The following is a 22,330-nucleotide window of genomic DNA, read 5'->3' as shown; positions in this document are numbered from 1 at the left end:
AATTTTAGGTTTAAGTTTAGTTTTTAATTTTAGGTTTAATTTCAGTTTAAGTTTAATTTTTGATTTAAGGTTAAGTTTAATTTTTTATTTTAGGATTAAGTTGTTTTTTTTAAAAAAAAATTAGGTTTAATTTTAATTTTTAAATTTTAGGATTAATTTAAGTTTAATTTTTTATTTTAGGTCCTTAGTCATCTCACCCGATCTATATTTTCAATTAGGGAAATTTTGTGAGATGGGTTAAGTTTAATTTCAGGGTTTGGTTTAACTTTATGTTAGATTCATGTTTAGTTTTGGGTTCAATAAGCAGACATTCTTTGGATAAACTTCGGCTATGGTGAATCACCTGGACATCATTAAAATAACCATGCCTTCAAGGTTTTCTAAATAGTCTCATCCACTAAACTTAGTACAAAATCTTAGTCTAACTAGTTAGGATTCGTAAGGGGTAGTTTCAGTTAGTTCCACTAAGCCAAATGCACTAGGTCAAAGTCATATCTTCCTAGACATGCATAGATAAAGTTTCCCTAACCTACTATTATCTAAAACTTCACCAGTACATTTATCAAGTTAAATTGTTGTTCCTATTTTAGCTAGTCCTAATTACTCAGTCAGGTAAGTTATTATTTTGAAAGTGCCAATTAATTTAGAGTCTCCCCCTGAATTGTTGAGTTTGATTTTTAAGTTTTGGGTTTGTGTCGATTACTTTTATAATTATAGTGGACTTGATGGTAATTTGGTATGCTTGATTTTATTTTATCTTCTGGATTTAGGTTTGATTTTGTTTTATTTTTAAGTTTAGAATTTAGTTTTGAAGATTTATTTTGGTTTGAATTTAAGGTTTTAGTTGGATTTGATTTTATATAATGGATTTCATTCTTAGATACATAATATTGGTTAATTCCTATTCACGTGGTTAGGTACGCTTTTGGAACCCAAGCTTTAGTTTGGGTCTTATTTTGATTAACTAATGATATAAAGGATTTTTTGGTTGAGCTAGACTTGTATTTGAGTCCGGACTTGTTGTACACAGCTCTTTGTGACCCAAGTATCATGTCGAGGTACTTAGATCTAGTTGTGAATTTTTGTAGTAATTCTTTTAGTTCAATTATTTTATTTTTTAGTCTAAAATTATCCTTCTCATGTTTTGCAACTTGAGTTGGGATTTCAGCTTGAATTGGTTCAGTTGTTGAACTTGATTTTAATTGTTCATTAAGTTTATTATTTTCTTTTATTAGTTCGTTTATGTAATTTTCAGAGTTAGTTAATTTCTTATTTAAACATGTAGTAATTTTAAAAAATCTTTTGCTTAAAGTAAAGTATACCTCATTGGAATCTTCGGAAACGAGTGCAGACTCATGGCTCGATTCAGGTTCAGACCCGTCTTCCGATTTGTTCTTTGATTCTGATTCATAAGCCATCAGCGCGAGGTAGTTGGTGTGCTTCGGTTCTCTGCCGTCTGATTCATCTCTGGACGATTCGTCCCATGTCGCTTTGAGGGTCTTCTTTTTCTTCAGATTTGGGCAGTCATTCTTGTAATATCTCTTTTTGTTGCACCCAAAACATGTGACATTCATTTTGTTGCTATTTGATGTTGAGTTGATCTTCTGTAGGTCCCTTTTTGAGAAATTCTTCTTTCTCCTGATGAACATTTTTCTTACCAAGTTCATCAGGTGTTCTTCATCATCTGTGTCTTGGTCAGTCTCAACTTCTAGTTCTGGTTTGGTTCTAGTCTTCTCTTTTGATGTTCTTGCAATAAGAGCAATACCTTTCTCAGTTTTGGTGTTAGTCTGTTCATGTAGCTCTAATTCACAAAACAATTCATCTAATTTTAATTTAGACAAGTTCCTCGAAATCTTCTAGGCATCCATGATGGATGCCCACAGTGCGTTTCTAGGAAACGCGTTTAGCGCATACTTTATTAAGTCTCGATTCTCCATTTGATGGCTGATTGTATAAAGCCCGTTTAGGATATCTTTTATCCTTACATGTAGTTGACTCGCAGATTCTCTTTCCTGTATTTTTATGTTAAATAATTTATTCAAATAAAGGTCCCTTTTTGTTACCTTTGCATCATTGGTTCCTTTGTGCAATTCGATGAGTTTATCCCACAGCTCCTTCGTATTTTCGTGTGGGCCGACGCGGTTCAGTTCTTCCTTCGTTAGCCCACACAGGATTGTGTTGAGAGCCTTGAAGTCGATCTGAGCTTTCTTCTTCATTTTTGAATTCCAATGTTCCGGGTCCATTGGAATTCTGACGTTGTCGACGGGAGCCTTGTAGCCTCTGGTGATGCTGAACCACTGGGCAAAGTTGGTTTTCAGGTATACTTCCATCTGCTTCTTCCAGTACAGGAAATCGTCACCATTGAAGAGGGGAGGACGGACGGTGCTATATCCCTCGTTTTGACCCATGAATCTTGCACACAAATAGAAAAAGAGAAAGGAGGTCCCAAGACTTGGTATTGGATTAGCAGTGTTTGAGATATAAAAAATAGAAGAACTCGAGAGGTGTTGCACCAACTTCGAGTTAAAACCAAATGAGAGAAAAAAATTTATTTAAATAGGTAAAGTTTTACCAATTTAGATAGAAAAAAAACCGAAAATGTTTTCCCTCGGCTTCATTGGCGGTTGCACCAATTCAGAGCAGCCCTTTCTCTAATACCACTTATTGGATCAATACGCACGTGAGAGTGGGGGTGAATCACGTGGTTTTCAAAAACTTGTTTTCTTGTTTTTAAAATTGCGAGTGCAAATGCAGTGGAAAGTATATAATAAACCGAAAATAAAAATCACAAGAAAACACAGCCAGTTTACTTGGTTCGGAGCTTTCGACGACTCCTACTCCAAGATCCAAGTTCCACGGACCTACCGATGGGTAATCCACTAAAAACCTTTTCCGGTACCTCCGGAAGAGGGAATCAAGTACAAAAAGGATTAGAACAAGTGCAACACACTATACTTGTCATTTTGCAGAAATTAAGTACACAAAAAAATTCGTTACCGACACTTAGGGATCGAAATGGGAGTGCTTGTGTGTCGTTGTCGGTGTACCGACCACAATTGGAAGTCCTCGGAATAGTCGTCGAACGTAGTAGCTTTGTAGCAGAGTCATAGTAGAAGCCTGGAGCAGTCGGAAGCTCAAACAGATGCATAGTAGCTCGTATATCAGTGTTCTTCCAAAGCCTTCTTGAGACTGCCTTAAATAGGGCTTGGAAGGCGCCTTTAACCTGGTAAATTTGATCCCAAGTAGCCCAACACTTATATGAGACTGCATCCAAAATGTATCCTATGGAAGGCCCTTCCAAGGTCTCAATTTAGGAATCCCAAATAGACTTAAACTGGACTGACGCCTACTATCTCTCAACCGGAGCGCATCCTCACAATGTCACTCTCCTCCAGTGACTTACCTTAACTTACCAATTTGCTAAACATCCGATCAGCCCGTCGACCTATCTGGACTTCATGCCAGCTATCCGATCGGCCCATTGACCTAGCTAAACTTCTCGCTAGATATCTGGTCAACCTATCTGGACTTCATACCAGCTATCCGGTCGACCCGTTGACCTAGCTGGGTTTCCTGCCAGATATCTGATCAGCCCGTCAACCTATCTGGACTTCTCCTGCACACTTAATCAAGTGGTTAGATCACAATAAAATCTAACTCAACTTACTTATCATTCATCAAAACCTGAGTTAGACCATTAATGCAAACTGCACCAATAAATAAGACCTGTCTTGATCTCAACTTGGAAACCTCTTGGTTTCTTCAGTTGGATCATCGACATAGGATTTGTCCCTTTTCAGGATACGATCTCCCCGTCGCTTGACTCCAGTTGTTTACCTTAACCTATCTATCAAACATTTGGTCCTCCAGACCTGTTTGGACTTTCTCTGCTCAGTGTTTGATCGCTTGATCCACTAAGACTTTCCTTGTAATACTAAATTAGTCAACAACAATAATAATTTAAAATACTATGGTAAAATTAAACTTAAGTTTACTAAGATTTGTTGGTTTGATCGACCGCGTGCAGTCAACGAGAAATCTTTCGATCAACCTTGCTTGGAGTTTACTCCTCCAAGACTTCTCGTTGCCTAAGGTTACTTCTCCCTAGGATTTTCACCACCTGGCTTCACTCACCAGGACATAGAGTTACCTCCTCCTAGAGTTTTCACCACCTAACTTCACTCACCAAGACTCAACATCGGATCAGCCCGCTAGAGATTCGATATCAGATCCTCCAGACCTATCGAATCTTTCTACTATATATTAGGTCCATTTGACCTATCTAGACTTCCTACCTAGTTTCCACGATCTATCGAATTTTTTCTTGCCTAGTTGTGATTAGGACTTCCCTTGCTTAATCGTAGTTAGGACTACTCATTCAGTAGACTTCTCATCCTTACTAATTATCTGATCAACTTTGATTTAACTAGATTTTATTAAATATATTGTCAAACAAATATTAAAACTTTAAAGATCAATTATGTCAACAAAAATCATTAGATATAATTCTATACCTATCCCTTCTAAAGAGGAATATTTGAGATCGTAAGATATTTATAGAAATATCTGTGGATGTTTTTATCCCTAAAAAAATTGCATGGCCTTTTCCTCTCACAATTTTTTTTTAAAGAAAACAATGGAGAGTTAAATTGTGGGAGAGGAGAGTTGGACAATAAATGACAAGACTATAAAATAAGAAAAGGGTATTAAAAACTAAATTTATTAGTGATTTTAGAAAAATGTTTGAAATTTTGTAAAAATTCAATATGGCGCCCTTAGAGCTATAATTTTTAAGGATCATACTTTAATACTTAACTAATATTTGATTAAAATATAATTAAATATTAAAAAGTATCATGTAGATAAAATAAACTAACAATTATTTAAAATTATTATTATTATTAAGTTAAATATCAGAAGTGGGTAATCATATGCATCCAATTATATTTTGATATTCATTGTTTAATTATAATTTAATTTGTATTATTTCCATATCTAATATTTAATGTTAAAGATATATTTAATATTTTTGATCCATTATTATAAATTATATATACATTTAATTATGTTTTGAATAAATTTAGAATTTTTAATTGAGTTCTGAATAAGATTTTTTAAGTACTTATTTAAATTTAAATTATTATTATTTGACAGTTCATCTAAGTGATCTGAAATCGACTTCTAAAATATTCACCCGGTTACAAATTTAAATTCTGATTCTTTGATTATTTTTGTAAGAACTTTAATATTAATATTGCATCACGGAGATAATTTTTTAATTAAATTTGATTATTAAAATGAGGAAGGAGAGGAGGGAATTTAGGGGTTGAAGATATTTAGGAAAAAAAACTTAAGTAGGTCGTTTTCGAGTAGAAAATAACTAATAAAAGTGTTTTTAAATAATTCTTTATTTTTTTTGGCAATATTTGAACTGCATTAATATTACGAAAAATGCAGGCAAAATGAAAATTCCTCCACAAAATCTTGCCGGTTTCATCGCCCGTCATAGGTTGCCACGTCGACCGATGGACCCCACTTACTTGTGCAATCGTACGTGGGTATATCAGCACGACTAATTTACCGGAAGCCGTACTTTTCTCCCATCCTCTTCCTTCTCCGCTTGGAGAAATATATAAATATTATTAGAAATATTACCCTTGTCCCACCGTTAAGTTCTTCGTCCCTTCGTCTTCCTCTCTCGAAGCTTGACGCCCTTCTTTCGCCTTGCCACCTCTCTCTCCGTTGTCAATTGCCGGTCCTCGATCCCCCAGATGGACCGTGGATCGGCTTCCCAAAACTCCCGCATGGTGGAGGAGGTCTTCCGCGACATCAAGAACCGGCGAGCTGGCATCCTCAAGGCCCTCACCACCGGTAACTCCACTTTGCTCATTCCTTCTTTTACTTTTTCAGAGATGTTATCTTCATTGACCTTCTTCCGGTTTCTGGTGATTCGTCTATGCAGATTTCGAGGACTTCTATCAGCAATGCGATCCTGGTTTGTAGTTCCTCCATCTTAGCTCCTGCTAGTCAACTTAGGTTTTGGAATTCAAGTAGTTGTAAGTAATGAAGCCTCGGCATTTGGGTCTTTAGTTTTGTGGGGTTATTGCAATGGAGAGAGACATTCACTTGCAATTGTAGTACTCTGAGCTTTTGCGATGGGAGTTACTGAGTTACATTGTTTCCAGTTTATCTGAAATTTACCAGATTGCGAGTATCAGGGATTCGAATAATCAATAATTCAGAAAACTAGCATTAGTGGTTTGAGCACTGATGTGTTATAAAATTACCTATTGTTTCGGGTGCTCGATGCCTCATTATTCCATATTAAATGTGAGCATCCTAGGTCTTCTTGTGTGCTTAGACGAGGCTAGGTTTACTTGGGTAGCAAGCTAGGAGGGAGAAGGAACATCCTCTTAAGATATAGTCAATTCCAATAAATAACATTCTGATTTGATAAATAACCTCTTTCATTATGCAATTGTGTAAACCGTAACCAACCTTAAACTCTCATAAGAAAAATTGAAACACTAGGGGATAGTAAATGCTCAGTGGCCAGTAATGGTTTTATAAATAGGTAAAATATCTTTGAATGCGCTAGTATGTTTGACATACTTACACTATATGTGAAAGAGTAGTGTTATTTTCTTTGAATGTGCTCAGTGGACAGCATGCTCACAGATTGATGTGTTATTTTTTCTTTTCTTTGATATAGTTTTTCCTTATTGTTTCTAAAGAGTAGTGTTTCTCAGGGTCATATTAATTCTGAACTTAAGGAGGATTATGGTGAAAATACTCTGGAGTCCTGCCATTTGTCAATTTTTAACAAATGGAGCAAGAGTTTGACAGTTTGCCTATGCTTTTCTTGAATAGTAATTTGTAGTTGATTTTATTGCTTCTTACTATTAGCATTTGCTAGTATACTATCAATGCTTGACCTTTAAGGCTTAGCTATTTCTTTTATGTAGAGGTGGAGTAATATGACAAATTGCTCAACATTGATCATCATCTATAATGTTTTTCTTTAATTATTTTCATTTTGGGATTAAGGCTTCCTTGATGTAACTCAATGATGCCCTGTGTCCTGTTCACCATCTTTAAAATGCAATAAATAAGAAGCAATAATGTTTATATAATTCTGTTAATCAACAGAATGTAAAACATGGAATCGTGTATCAACTATGAGAGTATAAAGGCAATAATCACTGCATGCTTATGTAGGTTCCATTTTATGCCTCCTAAAAAGTTTGAATCTCCATTATTTGCTGTGGCCTTATATATTCACTCCTCTTTGCAGCATTAGATTTAACTTCTTAGGTAATTAGTCATAAGAAGATGTTTTACATACTGTTATCCTTGTGGAGGATATCTATGCAATAGTCAATCAATCAGGAAACATTCTGAATAACACTGATACGATATAGGTTTTACTATCTGTCTACCCAATATTATCAACTAATACTTATGATACAATCTGGTTTTTTCCTTGCTTTTTCCTTCAAAACTACTATGGTCTTAGAACTTGGTGAAGATAGAGATTTGTTGATCAAAATGCTATAACCAATATGTTGGTGAACTTGCTTTTGGTACTGTTCCTGCTGTAATGTGGTTACTTTGACCTTAACCACATGCTACTTTTTCCAGCAAAAGAAAATCTGTGTCTCTATGGATATCCAGATGAGCAGTGGGAGGTTAGTTTACCTGCAGAAGAAGTTCCTCCAGAGATTCCAGAGCCTGTTTTGGGCATTAACTTTGCTAGAGATGGAATGGAAAAGAAACCCTGGTTATCTTTGGTTGCTTTACACAGTGATGCATGGTTACTTGCCTTGTCATCTTATTTCAGTGGCAGGTTTCAGTTTGATAAAAAACATAGGTGAGTAAGATGAAATTTGTTGATTATATTCTTGTCAATGCTTATCCATTTGTCCTACACATTCATATGAGCTCCTTTCTTGTCAGTTAGTCATTTAACTATGGGTAAACTTTGTCAGGCAATTCAGAAGTTAATGTGATACCTGTTTGACCAAACTAAATTTTTTTAGTGATATACTCATGTCAGTATGTTCAATTTCACATAGTTCATTAAATGGGCACAAAATCAGATAGTGCTTGATAAGTATCATGCCAATTTTTAAAATACATAAAAGCAATGAGACACATAGCAGTCGGCAAGACGAGCAAATCATTTGAAACAACAACAGAAGTATCTCGTCTCCTCCATCTTAAAGTTGATTCATTAACTGCTTACTACAAAAGTTCAAGCTCTTAGAAAAGGATCAGTCTGTATAAATTTATATTCTGAATGCTTCCCCTTCATGTGTGAATTAATATATTTCACTTGATTGACACTAACTTAACACATGAAATAATGAAATATTATTATTATTTTTTAGTTATGATTTGAACACAGTCCTTACCATTTAAAAGTTGATTTGCTAATCAGTTATTCACTTATCTCAAAACCTTGATCAGTTTATAAAGTAACTAATCTATATATTTATACTTTTAATACTCAACAAACCCAAGACGAAAGTGCATACTGAAGGACAACGACGACTATTTCAGTGAAGATTTTGGGTAACAATGGAAGTAGTGCTCCTTTCAACCATGATTCAACCATTATGAGAAGGCTTTGGTGCTGAAGCAAAATAAACAGTCTTGTAGAACTCTGAACATCAACATGAGAAGCCACAAAAGTCTTCTTGAGGATTGGGTGCAAAGGGTAAGATTACCTAATGGGTTTGGCTAGCTGTCCTGAGCAGGATCAATCGTAGGTGTGTGCCATATGAGGGCAAAGAGAGACACCATCAACTAACAGGCATACATAGCAAAGTTATTATTTTTTATTCATGTACAAACAAGTGTCGTGGAGTTATGAGTTTGGAACGAGGAATGAGGAAGGGAAAATTATATTAGATTTTGCGATAGCATATGACCTTATATTAGCTAATACGTTTTTTAAGAAAAGAGAAGAACACTTAGTCACATTCAAAAGTGGGAATAATAAATCGCAAATTGACTTTCTTATGATTAGGAAGAAGGATAGAAAGATTTGTAAAGATTGTAAAGTCATCCCTGGAGAAAACTTAACTACCCAACATAGGGTAGTAGTGTTGGATATACGCCTCAAACATAGTATCAATAGAAAGAAAATATATACAATTCCTAGAATTAAGTGGTGGAAGTTAAAAGATGAGAAGCAAAATATATTTAAGGAGAAGGTAGAAGTACAAGCATTAGGTGAAATATACGATGCCTCTAATACAACATGGGATAAGATGGTATCAAAGTTGAAAATAGTAGCTAAGAGTGTACTCGGTGAGTCAAAGGGACATGCACCACTAAGTAAAGAATCTTGTGGTGGAATGAGAAAGTACAAGAGAAAGTGAAGGAAAAACGAATAGCTTATAAGGAATTATATATTTGTAAGAACGAGGAAAACTTAAAAATATACAATAGTAAAAAAAAAAAGCTAAGAAAGTAGTGAGTGAAGCAAAAAATGAAACTTTTGAACGGTTATATCAAAAATTGGATACAAAAGAAGGGGAAAGAGACATTTATAAAATAGCTAAAGTGAGAGAAAGGAAAACAAGCGATCTTACCCAAATAAAATGTATTAAAGATGAATGTAATAGGGTATTAGTAAACGATGGAGAAATTAAAGAGCGGTGGAAGAGGTATTTTCATCAACTTTTTAATGAAGGTTTATGTGATCAACTTAACTTAGGTAATTTAACAATGTCAAATGAGCATAGAAATTTTAATTTTTATCGTTGAATTCAAACTTCAGAAGTAAAACAAACTTTAAATGAGATGCACAATAGAAAAGTCGTTGGACCAGATGATATTCCAATAGAGGTATGGAAGTGTTTAGGGAAACAAGGTATTGAATGACTTACAAAATTATTTAACATGATATTGAAAATGAAAAAAATGTCTGATTAATGGAGGATAAGTACTTTAGTTCCCTTATATAACAACAAGGGAGACGTATAAAATTGTGCAAACTATAGGGGTATTAAACTAATGAGTCATATTATGAAACTTTGGGAAAAAATAATAGAAAAAAGATTAAGGAATGAGACCACAGTGATAGAAAATCAATTTGGGTTCATGCCTGGAAGGTCGATAATAGAAGCTATACATCTTCTTAGACAATTAATTGAAAAATATCGAGAGCAAAAACAAGATCTACACATGATATTCATTGACTTAAAAAAAACTTATGATAAAGTCCAAGAGAAATTATATGGAGAATTTTAGAAAAGAGAGGTGTTAGCGTAATATATATTGAACTAATTAAGGATATGTATGAGGATGTAACGACCTAAAAACTTCAGGCGGAGTAATTGAAGTATTTCTAATAAAGATAGGGTTATATCAAGGATCAACTCTAAGTCCCTATCTTTTTACACTAATTATGGACGAACTCACTGCGCACATTCAAGACAGTACCGTAGTGCATGTTGTTTATTGATGATATTATTTTGGTAGATGAGACACGTGAAGGAGTAAATGCTAAACTAGAATCTTGGAGGGAAATACTAGAAGGGAAAGACTTTAAGCTTAGTAGATTAAAGACAGAATATATGAAATTTAAGTTTAGCAATATTAGAAGTAATGAAACAATTGTTAAGATAGGAGAGGACGAGTTGCCCGGAACCAAGAGATTTAAATATTTAGGATCATTTTTACAAAATGATGGAGGGATTGAGAGAGATGTCTTACATAGAATACAAGCAGGATGGGTGAAATGGAGAGGAGCGTCGAGTGTTTTATGTGACCGTAAAGTACCTCTTAAACTTAAAGGTAAGTTCTATAAAACCGCAGTTAGACCTGCTATGTTATATGGAGTTGAATGTTGGGCTATGACTCGAGCACATGAGCAGAAGAAGAGAGTTGCAGAGATGAGGATGTTAAGGTGGATGTATGGGCATACGAGGATGGACAAAATAAGAAATGAGAGCATTAGAGAGAAAGTCGGAGTTGCATCTATTGAGAAAAAACTCCGAGAGACACGTTTAAGATGGTACGGACATGTTAGACGACCAATAAATGCTCCAATTAGGCGATGTGAAACTATGATAAATATACATATCAAACGAGGAAGAGGAAGACCAAAAAAGACTTGGTTAGCAACAATAAAACAAGATAAAATATATTTAAATATAGATGATGATATAATAGGAGATAGAGCTCAATGACATAAAAAGATTCATACAGGCGACCCCACCTAATGGGAAAAAGTTTGGTTGTTGTTGTACAAACAAGTGTCGGTTATGCTCAAACATAAGCACCTAATATTTCATACATCCAAATCCTTGTTAAGCTACTCAATACGTGGTTCACTTCTTTCTCAGACAATACAACGAATTAGTTCACTACTATATGCTCATGATGGATTGTTTCTGAATGAATCATTGAGAGTCAAATAAGCATTTGCAGCACAAGTAGGCATGCAGTTGTAGTAGGTAGAATGTGAATTATTAATTTGCAGTTTTATTTACTTTCATCATACCTTTTATAAAAAAATTCTAAAAGATTATAACCATAAATTCCATTGACCTGTAATGTTTGAGTCTAGGAGATGCAATTAGAGCATTTTCTCTCTCTAGAATAATTGTTTCATTCATGGTTTCTCAGCAAACTTTACTAATAATTTGTCTGTAAAAATGATAGTTAGCTATAGAACAGTGTTGAGTGGAAAATATTTTGGATGTAAATTGCCTTGTTTTTAAAAATTCAGAAACATAATTTGCCATTTACAGGCAATGGTTTTTTCATTTGTTTTTATGAAGATCCAGTTGACAATAAACGTGTTGCACAGTTGTCTTGTGATGCTGTAACCCTTTATCGTAAGAGTTTTTTACTCTCTTTTTTTCATTCAACTTGTATATTTTATATAGAAGTTAGGGTCCAAATTCTCATAAACAGTAGCCAATTGTCCTTTTGGTCTTCAACAAATTAACTATTTGATTAGTGAACCATGCCATTGCAAGGATTAGATAAACACAGGAATAAGGGGGGATGGGTGTGCATCCAGAAAAGTTTGGGTATAACTGAACCATTATTTGCAAATAGTAGTGCTGCAATTTACCAGAAACAAGATATGGAGAAGCACAGATCCTACTTGAGATCATCTGCCACCTTATGATAGGAACCAAGTTCCAGATGTGGGCCAAGTGCTGGATTATGGGGGAAACGAACCCAAGACATGACTTGTATATTCCAGGAGGAACAAAACAAAAAGAGGCCTAACAAAATTAATATATAGGTGACAATCATGTTTTAGAATCAGTTACATCTATGTGATAGCTATGTTAGTATGTTTTAAGTATGTGTGTGATTATAAGTTTGTGTAAAGTTAGAGAGGGTGGGGAGGATTTGAGAATTATTATCAGGAGAGAGCATTGACTCTCACTGGTGGAGAGAATTTCTTTAGTAGATTTGAGTGTTCTTTTTTATATTGTTTGTGTTAAATCTAATAAAATTATGTGTGTTTCTCTATTTTGATTTTGGAATTCCAACATTGGTCCGACTTGCCAATGTAAGAGGGGTTGTATGCTTAGAAGGAATGCCAAAGATGTCTAATAGGGTTAATATTTTGGAAGAGAGGATGGTGATGTAAGAAGGAAATATGGAAGAAATAAGAGTAATTATGCAATGATTGATGTCTCAAATATACCAACATGGTTCTCTTTTACAAGAGATCAACAAACAGTTAGGAACAGGGTTGAAACAACACCATTGAAGGTAGCATCCACATTGGCTTAATCTTCTTAAGGAGATCAAAGATAATCTAACTTAGGAAAAACTTAAACAAGCTCTCATAGCTCATTATGGAAGGCACATAATCTTTTTATTTAAAAAGGAAAGTGAAATTTCCAAGCATACTTGTACCATACACCATATGCTAAAATTATTTTGCAAATAATTTTTGACATTCAGGGTACCAAACACTAAATTCTCTCATGGTGTACTTTAGCAAAAAGTGTATTCTCTAAATGTACTCTTGAAATGCAAATGCAATGCCAAACCAACCATAGACTTGAACATCAATGCAAAATAGTTTTTGTTGTCGTTCCATCCATCATATCATCATGTCTTAATCAAAAAATAATTACTTGCTCAAAAAGTTAGTTTTTTTTTTGTCAATTCATGGATAACCTTTTTTGTTTATCTTAATTATTTTTGTTTCACGCTATGGTAACATACTACCTAATTCTCAAATTTTTTTATCATCATTTTTTCTTATTTATAGCCGACCCCATTTAGTGGGATAAGACTTGATTGTTATTGTATTATTCAAGATGAACCATGAAAGTAATTTTATTTGTTTTTTGTGATGCAGGAAGCTTTTATTAGATATGATAGCTGATTTGCCTACCATTTGTGAAGTTGTAAATGGAAAGATTCAGGATAAGACCTCTGGCTCTAAACAGAACAGTAACAAATACAAGTCTTCAAAATTGGTACGAGCATTTAGATGCTATATCATGTATGAAATTTCCTTAATTTTGTATGCACTTTGAGATTTCAATAGGAAGTCTCAACCAATTATCAAACAAGTGCATCTTATATATTAGGTTTCAATAGATACAGCATCACTCTTTCCTCTGTTCAGCCATGAATAAAGTTCATGATCGTCAATATATGAGGGAGTGTGTAGCTGAGATTGATTATGGTTGAAGTTCATCGGACTCATATCCTTCATATTATTATGGTTTTGAAGCATTATTTATTGGTCAGTCACATCAGAGCTTCATGATTGTGTATTTCTCTGGCAATGCTTGTTCCGGTTCCAATTATTCAAATGTAAGTGTAACATCTAGTGATGAAGGAAGAAATATGATGGGTGTATAGAAAAAATATATTGAATACCAAATAACAGAGGAGCATTATTTAATCTAGGTTATGAAAATTATGGGCTTGATCTGACTTAGATACTACAAGAATTGATGCCCCTATTCAGTGCACAAATATTAGTATTGATAAGATATATCATTATTTAATCTATTTGTTATATATTTATAATTTGTTTCTTTAAAATTTTAACTCATTGACTATTAGTTACTATAGTTCTATTTTTTTTATGGAAGTAAACAAGCTGAGTGAAGAGAATTTAAGGATTAAAACCCATCCAAATTGATCCTGATGCATTTTGACACGTGTTGAGCATGTTAAGTGATGTGTCTGTCTGAGAACCCAAATCCACCGCAGAACAATATATGGAAAAACCTTGATTGCGTTGTAGAAAATAATAAATTTATTCTTAAAAGATAACAATAACATCTTAATTATTTGACTTGTAAGTAATTGAAGCTAGCAATGATTACCTTGAGTCTATTGGATTAGTCATATGCATCAAGCTTTCTCGTTTGTTGTTCTCATTCATTATTTCATTGTTAGTTTAAATGTTGATTGACAAGTTAGACAAACATTAGCTTCGATAAAATTAAAAGCACCATGGACATTTGCATTTTTTTTGGGGGTATTTTTTAAGTGATTAACAATCAAATTGAAAATGATGGATCATAATATTATTAAACATGCTTAAGTTTCTCTAACGTAATGGCCAACAATCGATTCTTAGGAACTAACGACCTGGGTTTACTCCACCATGCGTCTAACGCCTGTGTACTTACATTTACCTCCCTCCATATCCGTGAGGCCGGCACTAGGAGGGCCGTTAATATAGTGGATCTACATTTTATTAAACATGCTTAAGTTTAAAATGCTCGATAAATATCCTATTCAACATTTATTTTAGCCTGTGTTGTGGAAAACACATCTTTTGAATTTTTAAGAAAGCTTCTTGAGAAAAAAAGGGATTCCTCCATTATCAATATTTATAGAGTTGTATCTCCCTTGGACATGACGTTTTGTTACCTCTAAGCAATTTGTTAATGCAATTATACTCAATTTATTTGACTCTATAGTCCCACAAATTTGTTTGTCATGAAAATCAGAGAAAAGAATAATTAAGAAATGTTAATGTTTGAGGGTTTATTTGGTGCTTTTTATTCAATTCAATGTCTGCAAGATCTGGATGGTTTAGTCAATAAAGAATGACCTGGTCATCTGGAAGGAAATACAATTATTATTGTTTCTAAGACAAGATGAAATGACAATACAAACAGTGGTTTCTAGTTTGCTATTTGGGTTTGAGTTCATAAATAATTGAGCTAACAATAGGATAGTATCTAACTGAAACATGGATTGAAATCTCATTCTTTGTGTCAATCAATATGGGTGAAACTTGTTCTGCTTGTTGATCGACACATGGAACAACCTCGAGATTGCAGCATGATGATAGGCAATGTTCATGCAAAGGCTTCACAATGTTGACGAGGTCGTGTGACATCTGTGAGTCAAGTGTTATGGCTCTTCTTCTCCTAGGTTCCTTTAGCAGACATGTGAGTGCTGACGTCTATGAGGTAGCCCAATTCTTTGCTTTCCTCCTTGGTGCCTCCAAGACAACATGCCAGTATGCATGACATGGCACCAACACTGTCTCATTTCGATTAGGGATCAAAATCTTAGCTCGAAATGAGACTTTGGCTGTGAAACTACGGTTGTCAAAAATGGTCAATACTGTACTCAAGTTAGACCGGTATCTGCAAAAGTTAATCCAATATTTCTAGAGCAATCAGACCTCTCATGAAGACCAAAGGAAAATGTAGAATAACTAGAAATTTCATTTTTTTTTCCTAGAAATGAGTTAGATGTCACCAAATAATGGATAAAACCAAAAGAAATTTGATAAAATTGAGAGTCAAATGAATTGGTTGAAATGTAATTGAGTAATTTCAGTAAAGATGGTTGATCTAGTCAACTTCTCATTGATCCTAGCTTGAATCCTATTAAACTCACACGGGAAACAACAAAGAATTCCCAATGGCTTCAACCCTTTGAATAGCTAACCTTCATCACAGCTTGAGGTTTATTATGTGTTCAGGATTATGTCTCCAATTTTGCTTCCAATCACAATATGACATCCATTAAACCTAGCACATAACTCATCTCTTTCTTTACTCATTGTCAGGCAGGTGAAATTCAATCAGCTATTAAACATTAAACTTTCTCTATTAGCAGTAATCGCAAAGTTTTGATTCAGATGTCTTGAAGATCTAAATGAATCATACAGCACAAATATTATACAGGATTTTAATTTGTAATGATAATCTTGTATTGTTTAGTAATTCTGTATTACTAAATATGATTTTGTCATTGATTATGATATATTTTTATTATCTACTAATTCTTTTCAATAGATGTCATTACTCATAATAATCCATTCTATTATTTTTTTTTGATAATTCTTGCTATTATTAATCTTATAATAATATGATACTTGGGTACTTAATTGTAGCAAAAGATAATTACGCTCACCCTAGAGGCCTCTTACAGTTCGTCCCCAGGTTATGTGAAGAGAGGTAAATCACAAGGTTAACTTATAGCCGACTGCCAAGTGGTTAGGGGGTGGAAGGAGTTTTTTCCCAAGGACATGCGTCCGCCGAGAATTGATCTTTGCCCCATTGTGCAAATCTGTCACCCTCTAACTAACTGAAAATCTCGGTGGGGACAATACTTGGGTGCTTAATGATACATAAAAAGTTAGAGTATGAATTAAAATCTCGAGCCGTTTCACCCGATATGAGCAAAACATCTCGTTCTGCCCATGGACGGGTACCGACACAACGCCGATATGCCACTACGCGTTCGCGTGTGCACGCAATCATCACATAACAGGGAACAATGAAGATTTTAACTTTGGCTTTAATAATAAACTTAGGTTAATAATTTTAATCAACTTCTAGCTATATTAGTATAATTTAAATAGACTTAATTAAAGTCTAATAAAATTATCCTATTAATTTAATATATATATATAAATATTTTTAAAAAATATTTTATTTTTTATTTTTTATATCTTATCAGCATGACATGATATGGTACCGAAACCGTATCGTTCTGGTCGGGATAGAAACCTTGGCATAATTCGAGATTTTAAATCATGCATAACATGCAACTTGAACATAATACATAATATGCAACCTAAATAATTTTTAGATTTACATACAAAACAATTCTATTTTATCTCTTTTACTAATCTTTGTCAACACTTTCCTATTTCACTTATCTTACCTTAGATGTGTTGACCATGGGATCCAGAATACTATTTTGACAACTGTTGGTGCAATCGACCTCTAGGGTTTCGATGTTTGACAATATACCTAAGTTTGGTCAATTTGACCAAGGGTTGATCCAAACAGGACTTGATGTTTGGAAGAGAGAAGTCTAGTCAGGACCAGATGACTAGCAAAGGTAAGTCCTAACCAAAGGATAGGCAGGTGAGAAGTCTACTGAGTGACTAGACCTAACTGGAGGTTAGGCAAAGTGGAAGTCCTAGTGAGTGAAGCTAGGTGGTGGAAGTCCTGGTGAGTGAAGCCAGACCCTAGTGAGTGAAGCTAGGTGGTGGAAGTCCTAGTGAGTGAAGTCAAACAATGGAAGTCCTAGTGAGTGAAGCTGGGCAACCCTAGGGGAGGTAACCCTAGGTTATATGTGACTGACTGATTTCCGGTCGACCGCGCGCGGTCGACCGGACCAGCGAATATTGAAATCTGTTAACACTATCTTGCTTTACTGTTTTATCTATTGTGATAACTCAGTGTTGCAGGGAAGCCCAGCTAGGTCAACGGACCGATCGGATAGCTGGCACGAAGTCCAGACAGGTCGACGGGCTGACCGGATGTCTGGCAAAATGGTAAGTTAAGGTAAGTCACTGGAGGAGAGTGACTTGGTGAGGACGCGTTCCCCATTTGAGAGAACAATAGGCGTCGATCCAACTTAGATCCATTTCGGAAATCTAAGTTGAGATCTTGACTAGATTCTGGTCTCGAGGAGACAGAATCTAATTACTACTCTACTTGTTATCTAATTGCCTCAGACTAACCTTTTCTTGCAGGAAAAAGAATTGCTGGAAAAGGGGGATCCGGGCGCCCGGAAGGGATTCGGGCGCCCAGAGCTAGTCCGAGCGCCCAGAATGCCTAAAGTTATCTCGTCGCCAACTTGGAGTGTGCTGATTGGATGGGCTGACGTCACGGCCTGAGCGCCGGGAAGGGATCTAGGCGTCCGGAATTACCTGTATAAGCAGCCTTTCACCAAGAGCTAGAGACACAACTTCTTCTACGATTGCTCTCTTGCGCGCTGCTCCAAAAGACGCTCCTGCGACGCTGCGAAGCTTCTCCGACAACCTGCAACTCAGTTCTATTTTCTTTGTTGTCGGCAACTTTTATAGTTCTTGTACTTATTGTGTAATACTTTTCCGAACTATTAGTGAATTGTCCACCGAAAACACTCTCATGTGCGGGCCATGGAGTAGGAGTCGACAAAGGCTCCGAACCAAGTAAAACTTGGTGTGTTAGCGTTGTTTCAATTTTTCTCTGTCGCTGCGTACTCGATTTTATTTACGATTTTCGACGATCGCTGTTCACCTCCCCCTCTAGCATTATCTACGATCCAACAACAACTATCGATGGGACTTATCCTTCAACTAAACCCTACATTTGTGCAGGCTTCAAGTGGTTGTCCAGATCGTTAATACAATATACTCCTTACAAGAATATTTGGAGATATATTTCATTTAGGTCTTTTTTTGGTTGAATTGATTTATGATCTCATCATGAAGAGAGGTATCTATTTAGATGGTTAAGCGTAGAAAAGATCAATTCACTTAAAGTTGGGACCTTTTTCTAATTGCTTTGCATTTATAGGCTCCCTGTGATGGACATTTTAAAGTGAAGAGCCTTGTGGCCCTTATCCTTATCTAACTCTTTTCACCTTCTTCAGCTTCCCACCTAAGGACACCTATGACCTATTTTGGATTTTCCAACAATTACAACTTATACAAAAAACTTTACATCACCTTTGATATTTATAAGGTAGTTAGGAACAATTGGTCAGAAACTTGTATAATAGAGATGAGAATCATAAGATAAATATGTGAGATTACTAAGAAATATACAAAATCAAATTTATTATTCAAGAATAATTAGATGCTATTAAATTATACAAGACAATGTGTCAGGATGGTATGGGCATATCCATGGTGGCAAAAAGGCGAATAGGCTCGCCCCCAGTACCCCCGCCAACCCATCCCAGGGCCAACACGGAGGAGGTTGGTATGGGCATATCCAAATATGAGGAATAGATGTTCTAGTTAGATAAATTAAATGAATTAGAGTTGAAGGGCTGAGGGAGAGAGGAAGAACAAATGAAATTCTAGTTAATGGGACTAAGTATGATTTAATTTGGTTTAAGGAGGGATAAGATCTGTACAGTTTGTCTCAAATAGTTGGGATTTACATGATTTATTGTTGATGTTTAACTTAAACCATCTATTACCATCTTGTACAATTTCAATTGGCTATCAAAATATCAGATTGGCAGTCGCTTATTCTCTTTTTCACTTATTTATATGAAGCACATAAATGTCTACTATGTATGAGTTTAGATCTGTTCTACTGATTATAATTAATTTTGTGCTGCTTCAAATTTAAAGAATGAAGGTAGTTGAATTGTGCTTTGAATCATCTTTCTTGGATTAGTTATTCCAGTAAATGATGATTCTCTTAACCTTCTTCATATTATAGTTCCATGATAACAGCTCACAACATTCATCTCCTCACTGTGAGTGGATTGGTATCTGATGAAGCACTCTATTTAAACATGGAAATCTTGTGTCAGACTCAGTGGAATTTCCAATAGGCTTTTTTCTTATGTGATGGGATTTTTGACACTCTTGGATCAATAGTAGGCAATATCTGTGCCTAAGGTTAGCACAAATTAACCGTCTATTTTATTTACAATTTACAGAAGGCTGAATATCAGGCCAAAAACTCCAGAGGAAAGAATGCTAAGGAAGAGAACGAGGAGTTGAATGAGGAAGAGGATGATTATCTCTGTGCCTCATGTGGAGAGAGTTCTGTCCTGGATAACTTCTGGATTTTCTGCGATACTTGTGAGAAATGGTTCCATGGAAAGTGTGTCAAGGTCACCCCTGCAAAGGCTGAGTACATCAAGAACTACAAGTGTCCTCACTGCAGCAACAGCAAACGGATACGAGTCTCATGAGATTTGCTCTTCCAAAACCCTCCTATCTTTGGAAGTTTAGTGACTTTTGTTGGGAGTTTAGTGACTGCTGATACAATTGCTGTTACTTCAGAGGCAACCAAGGCAACACCACAACTGTCTTCTTGAAGTTCTTACTTCCTCACAGGTTATCTTAGAACTCCTGTTTTATGTGTATAAGCATCAAGAAGTGCAACATGCAATATAGGGGTTACTGAAATGTTTTAAATCCAAGCTAGCTTTTTGTTATACCTGATCCATCATTCGGTCTCACAGTTGATTCACTATTTATTTATGAAGGATTAATTTTGTGCTGCTTTATTGAAGCAGAAATTGGCATAGATTGTGAGATTCCACAGGATGAGTCTATAAAAGGAGCTCTGTTTTTTAAGAATTTGATTTCTTCTTTCTCTTTCTCTATTTGCTTTACTGAGAGATTGCATCAAGTTTCTTAAATTCGTGCTGAAAGAGGGATAAATGTTCCCTATAGTCTCTTGTATATGAAGAATTATTGTATCATCTTTTGCTCAACTTATAGCCTTCAGTGAAGCTTTTTGTGCAGAGAATATAAGCCATCAAATCTAAAGGCTAGGATATTGGTAAAAATTTGTTTTTATGTTTTTTTTATAATTTTGTGTTGTATTTTTTTTTTACTTGTAATGTGGGAACTGTAAGCATTTACATGAAGCAAACTTTGATGTTTGTTTCATCATCAACTTGCATCGGCCACTTGTTATTTTAGTTAGTGCAAGTGTAATATTTAATTATTTATTTTATTAAAAACTGTTTAATAGAGAAAATTTAATCACCGTTATGTGTCGTGTAACTATGTGAATAATTGAGCAATTGTTCGAAGGAAAACACATTGCTCAACAAAAAAATATTAATAAAAATATTATCACCTTCTAAACTATCATATAATTAATTATGCAACCGGTAATTTTCCTCAACTTAAACCACCATCTAATTTGTTCTCGATGTATCTAACACTATCAACTTGTTCATCCATTCAACTTAATTTGCTTGATCTATTTATCTAGTTCTTCTAGCTTTGTTTGTTTAACTTGATTAGATCAATCAATCTAAGTGTATATTTGAAGGTGAAATACATAAACTATTCTTAAAAAATAACTACTTTGAATAATTCTATATTTGATATCCCAATTCAATTTACAATCAGAAAGTTTATTCCATAACAAATTATCCAGAATATAATAACTTAATAGATAGGTAAATGTTATACTATTAACTCTAAAAAAAATTTAAAAAAATAAATCAATAAATTTTATTGTATTAAGTTGTTTGATAACACGGTTTGAGAACTGGCAAAATTAAATTATTGCCGCCCCTGGCATGGTGCAGCAAAACGCAAAAAAACTACTAGGACATTTTACTATGATAGAATAAAAAATCTGTTTGAAATGATAATAAAATTGATAGTAATAGAAAATGAGAATCAGAGTTTTCATTCCAACCATTTTACTAAGTAATAATCTATTTTTATATTTGGAGGATTAATATTTCAATCCTAAGATTTTATATGATAATATTATACCGTCCCAAGAGACCAGAAGACGTATTAGATTTAATGTATTTACCAAAAAGCGTATCATCGTTTGGTATTTACCAAAAGGTGCAGTTTACCAAAATCTATTTCCAGATTACCCCTCTGGCTAACCTGACAACCGCCTTTTTCAAACACATTTGTCCAAGCATCTAAGCCGAAAATAGAATTGAAAAATAATTTGTTGTTCGGATGCACGTCTTGTCACCGTCTCTCTCCCTCCATCCCTCTGCGTGGTGTTATAAACTTGAAAGAAATATGAACCCTGCGCTTGCCATTACTGCTTGTGTTGGTTGGCGGGATTGCAATAGACCAGTTAGGTTTATGGCATAATGACGTAAGAGTTGCTAGAGGAGACCAATGACAAATTAAGTTAAGAACGTCAGCCGAGAAGGACAAACTTCTTGCAAGAGGGAAATTAGTAGAAGCACACATTTAAAGATTTAGACATGTATGTATTGATTTTTTTACTGTAAATTAGGATATTGATGGTAAATAAAAATGATAGTATTGGTGGGAAGGGTGGCGGCAAAAAGTGTTGTTATAGTTTATTTTGGTTGTGTGGGCAATAATATTCAACAACACCTGAATTATGATGTAATAGAAGACTTAATCGATTTAAGTCATGTTAGTTTC

The 22,330-nt window shown here is 34.8% G+C and overlaps 1 protein-coding gene across 1 annotated transcript; it reads left to right on the top strand.

Moving 5' to 3' along the window:
* Nucleotides 1-5,659: 5,659 nt before the first annotated feature.
* Nucleotides 5,660-20,521, top strand: LOC121974772 (PHD finger protein ALFIN-LIKE 3-like). Its single transcript, XM_042525996.1, has 5 exons — nt 5,660-5,871; nt 5,963-5,995; nt 7,642-7,870; nt 13,349-13,469; nt 19,876-20,521. Exons 1-5 carry the CDS (start codon nt 5,772-5,774, stop codon nt 20,131-20,133), a joined length of 741 nt encoding a protein of 246 aa, XP_042381930.1. The 5' UTR covers nt 5,660-5,771; the 3' UTR covers nt 20,134-20,521.
* The last annotated feature ends 1,809 nt before the right edge of the window (nt 20,522-22,330 follow it).

This window comes from Zingiber officinale, chromosome 4B (genome assembly GCF_018446385.1).
Source record: "Zingiber officinale cultivar Zhangliang chromosome 4B, Zo_v1.1, whole genome shotgun sequence".
NCBI lineage: Eukaryota > Viridiplantae > Streptophyta > Magnoliopsida > Zingiberales > Zingiberaceae > Zingiber > Zingiber officinale.
The sequence above is the reverse complement of the archived record's forward strand: the minus strand, read 5'-3'. Positions and strand labels throughout refer to the sequence as shown.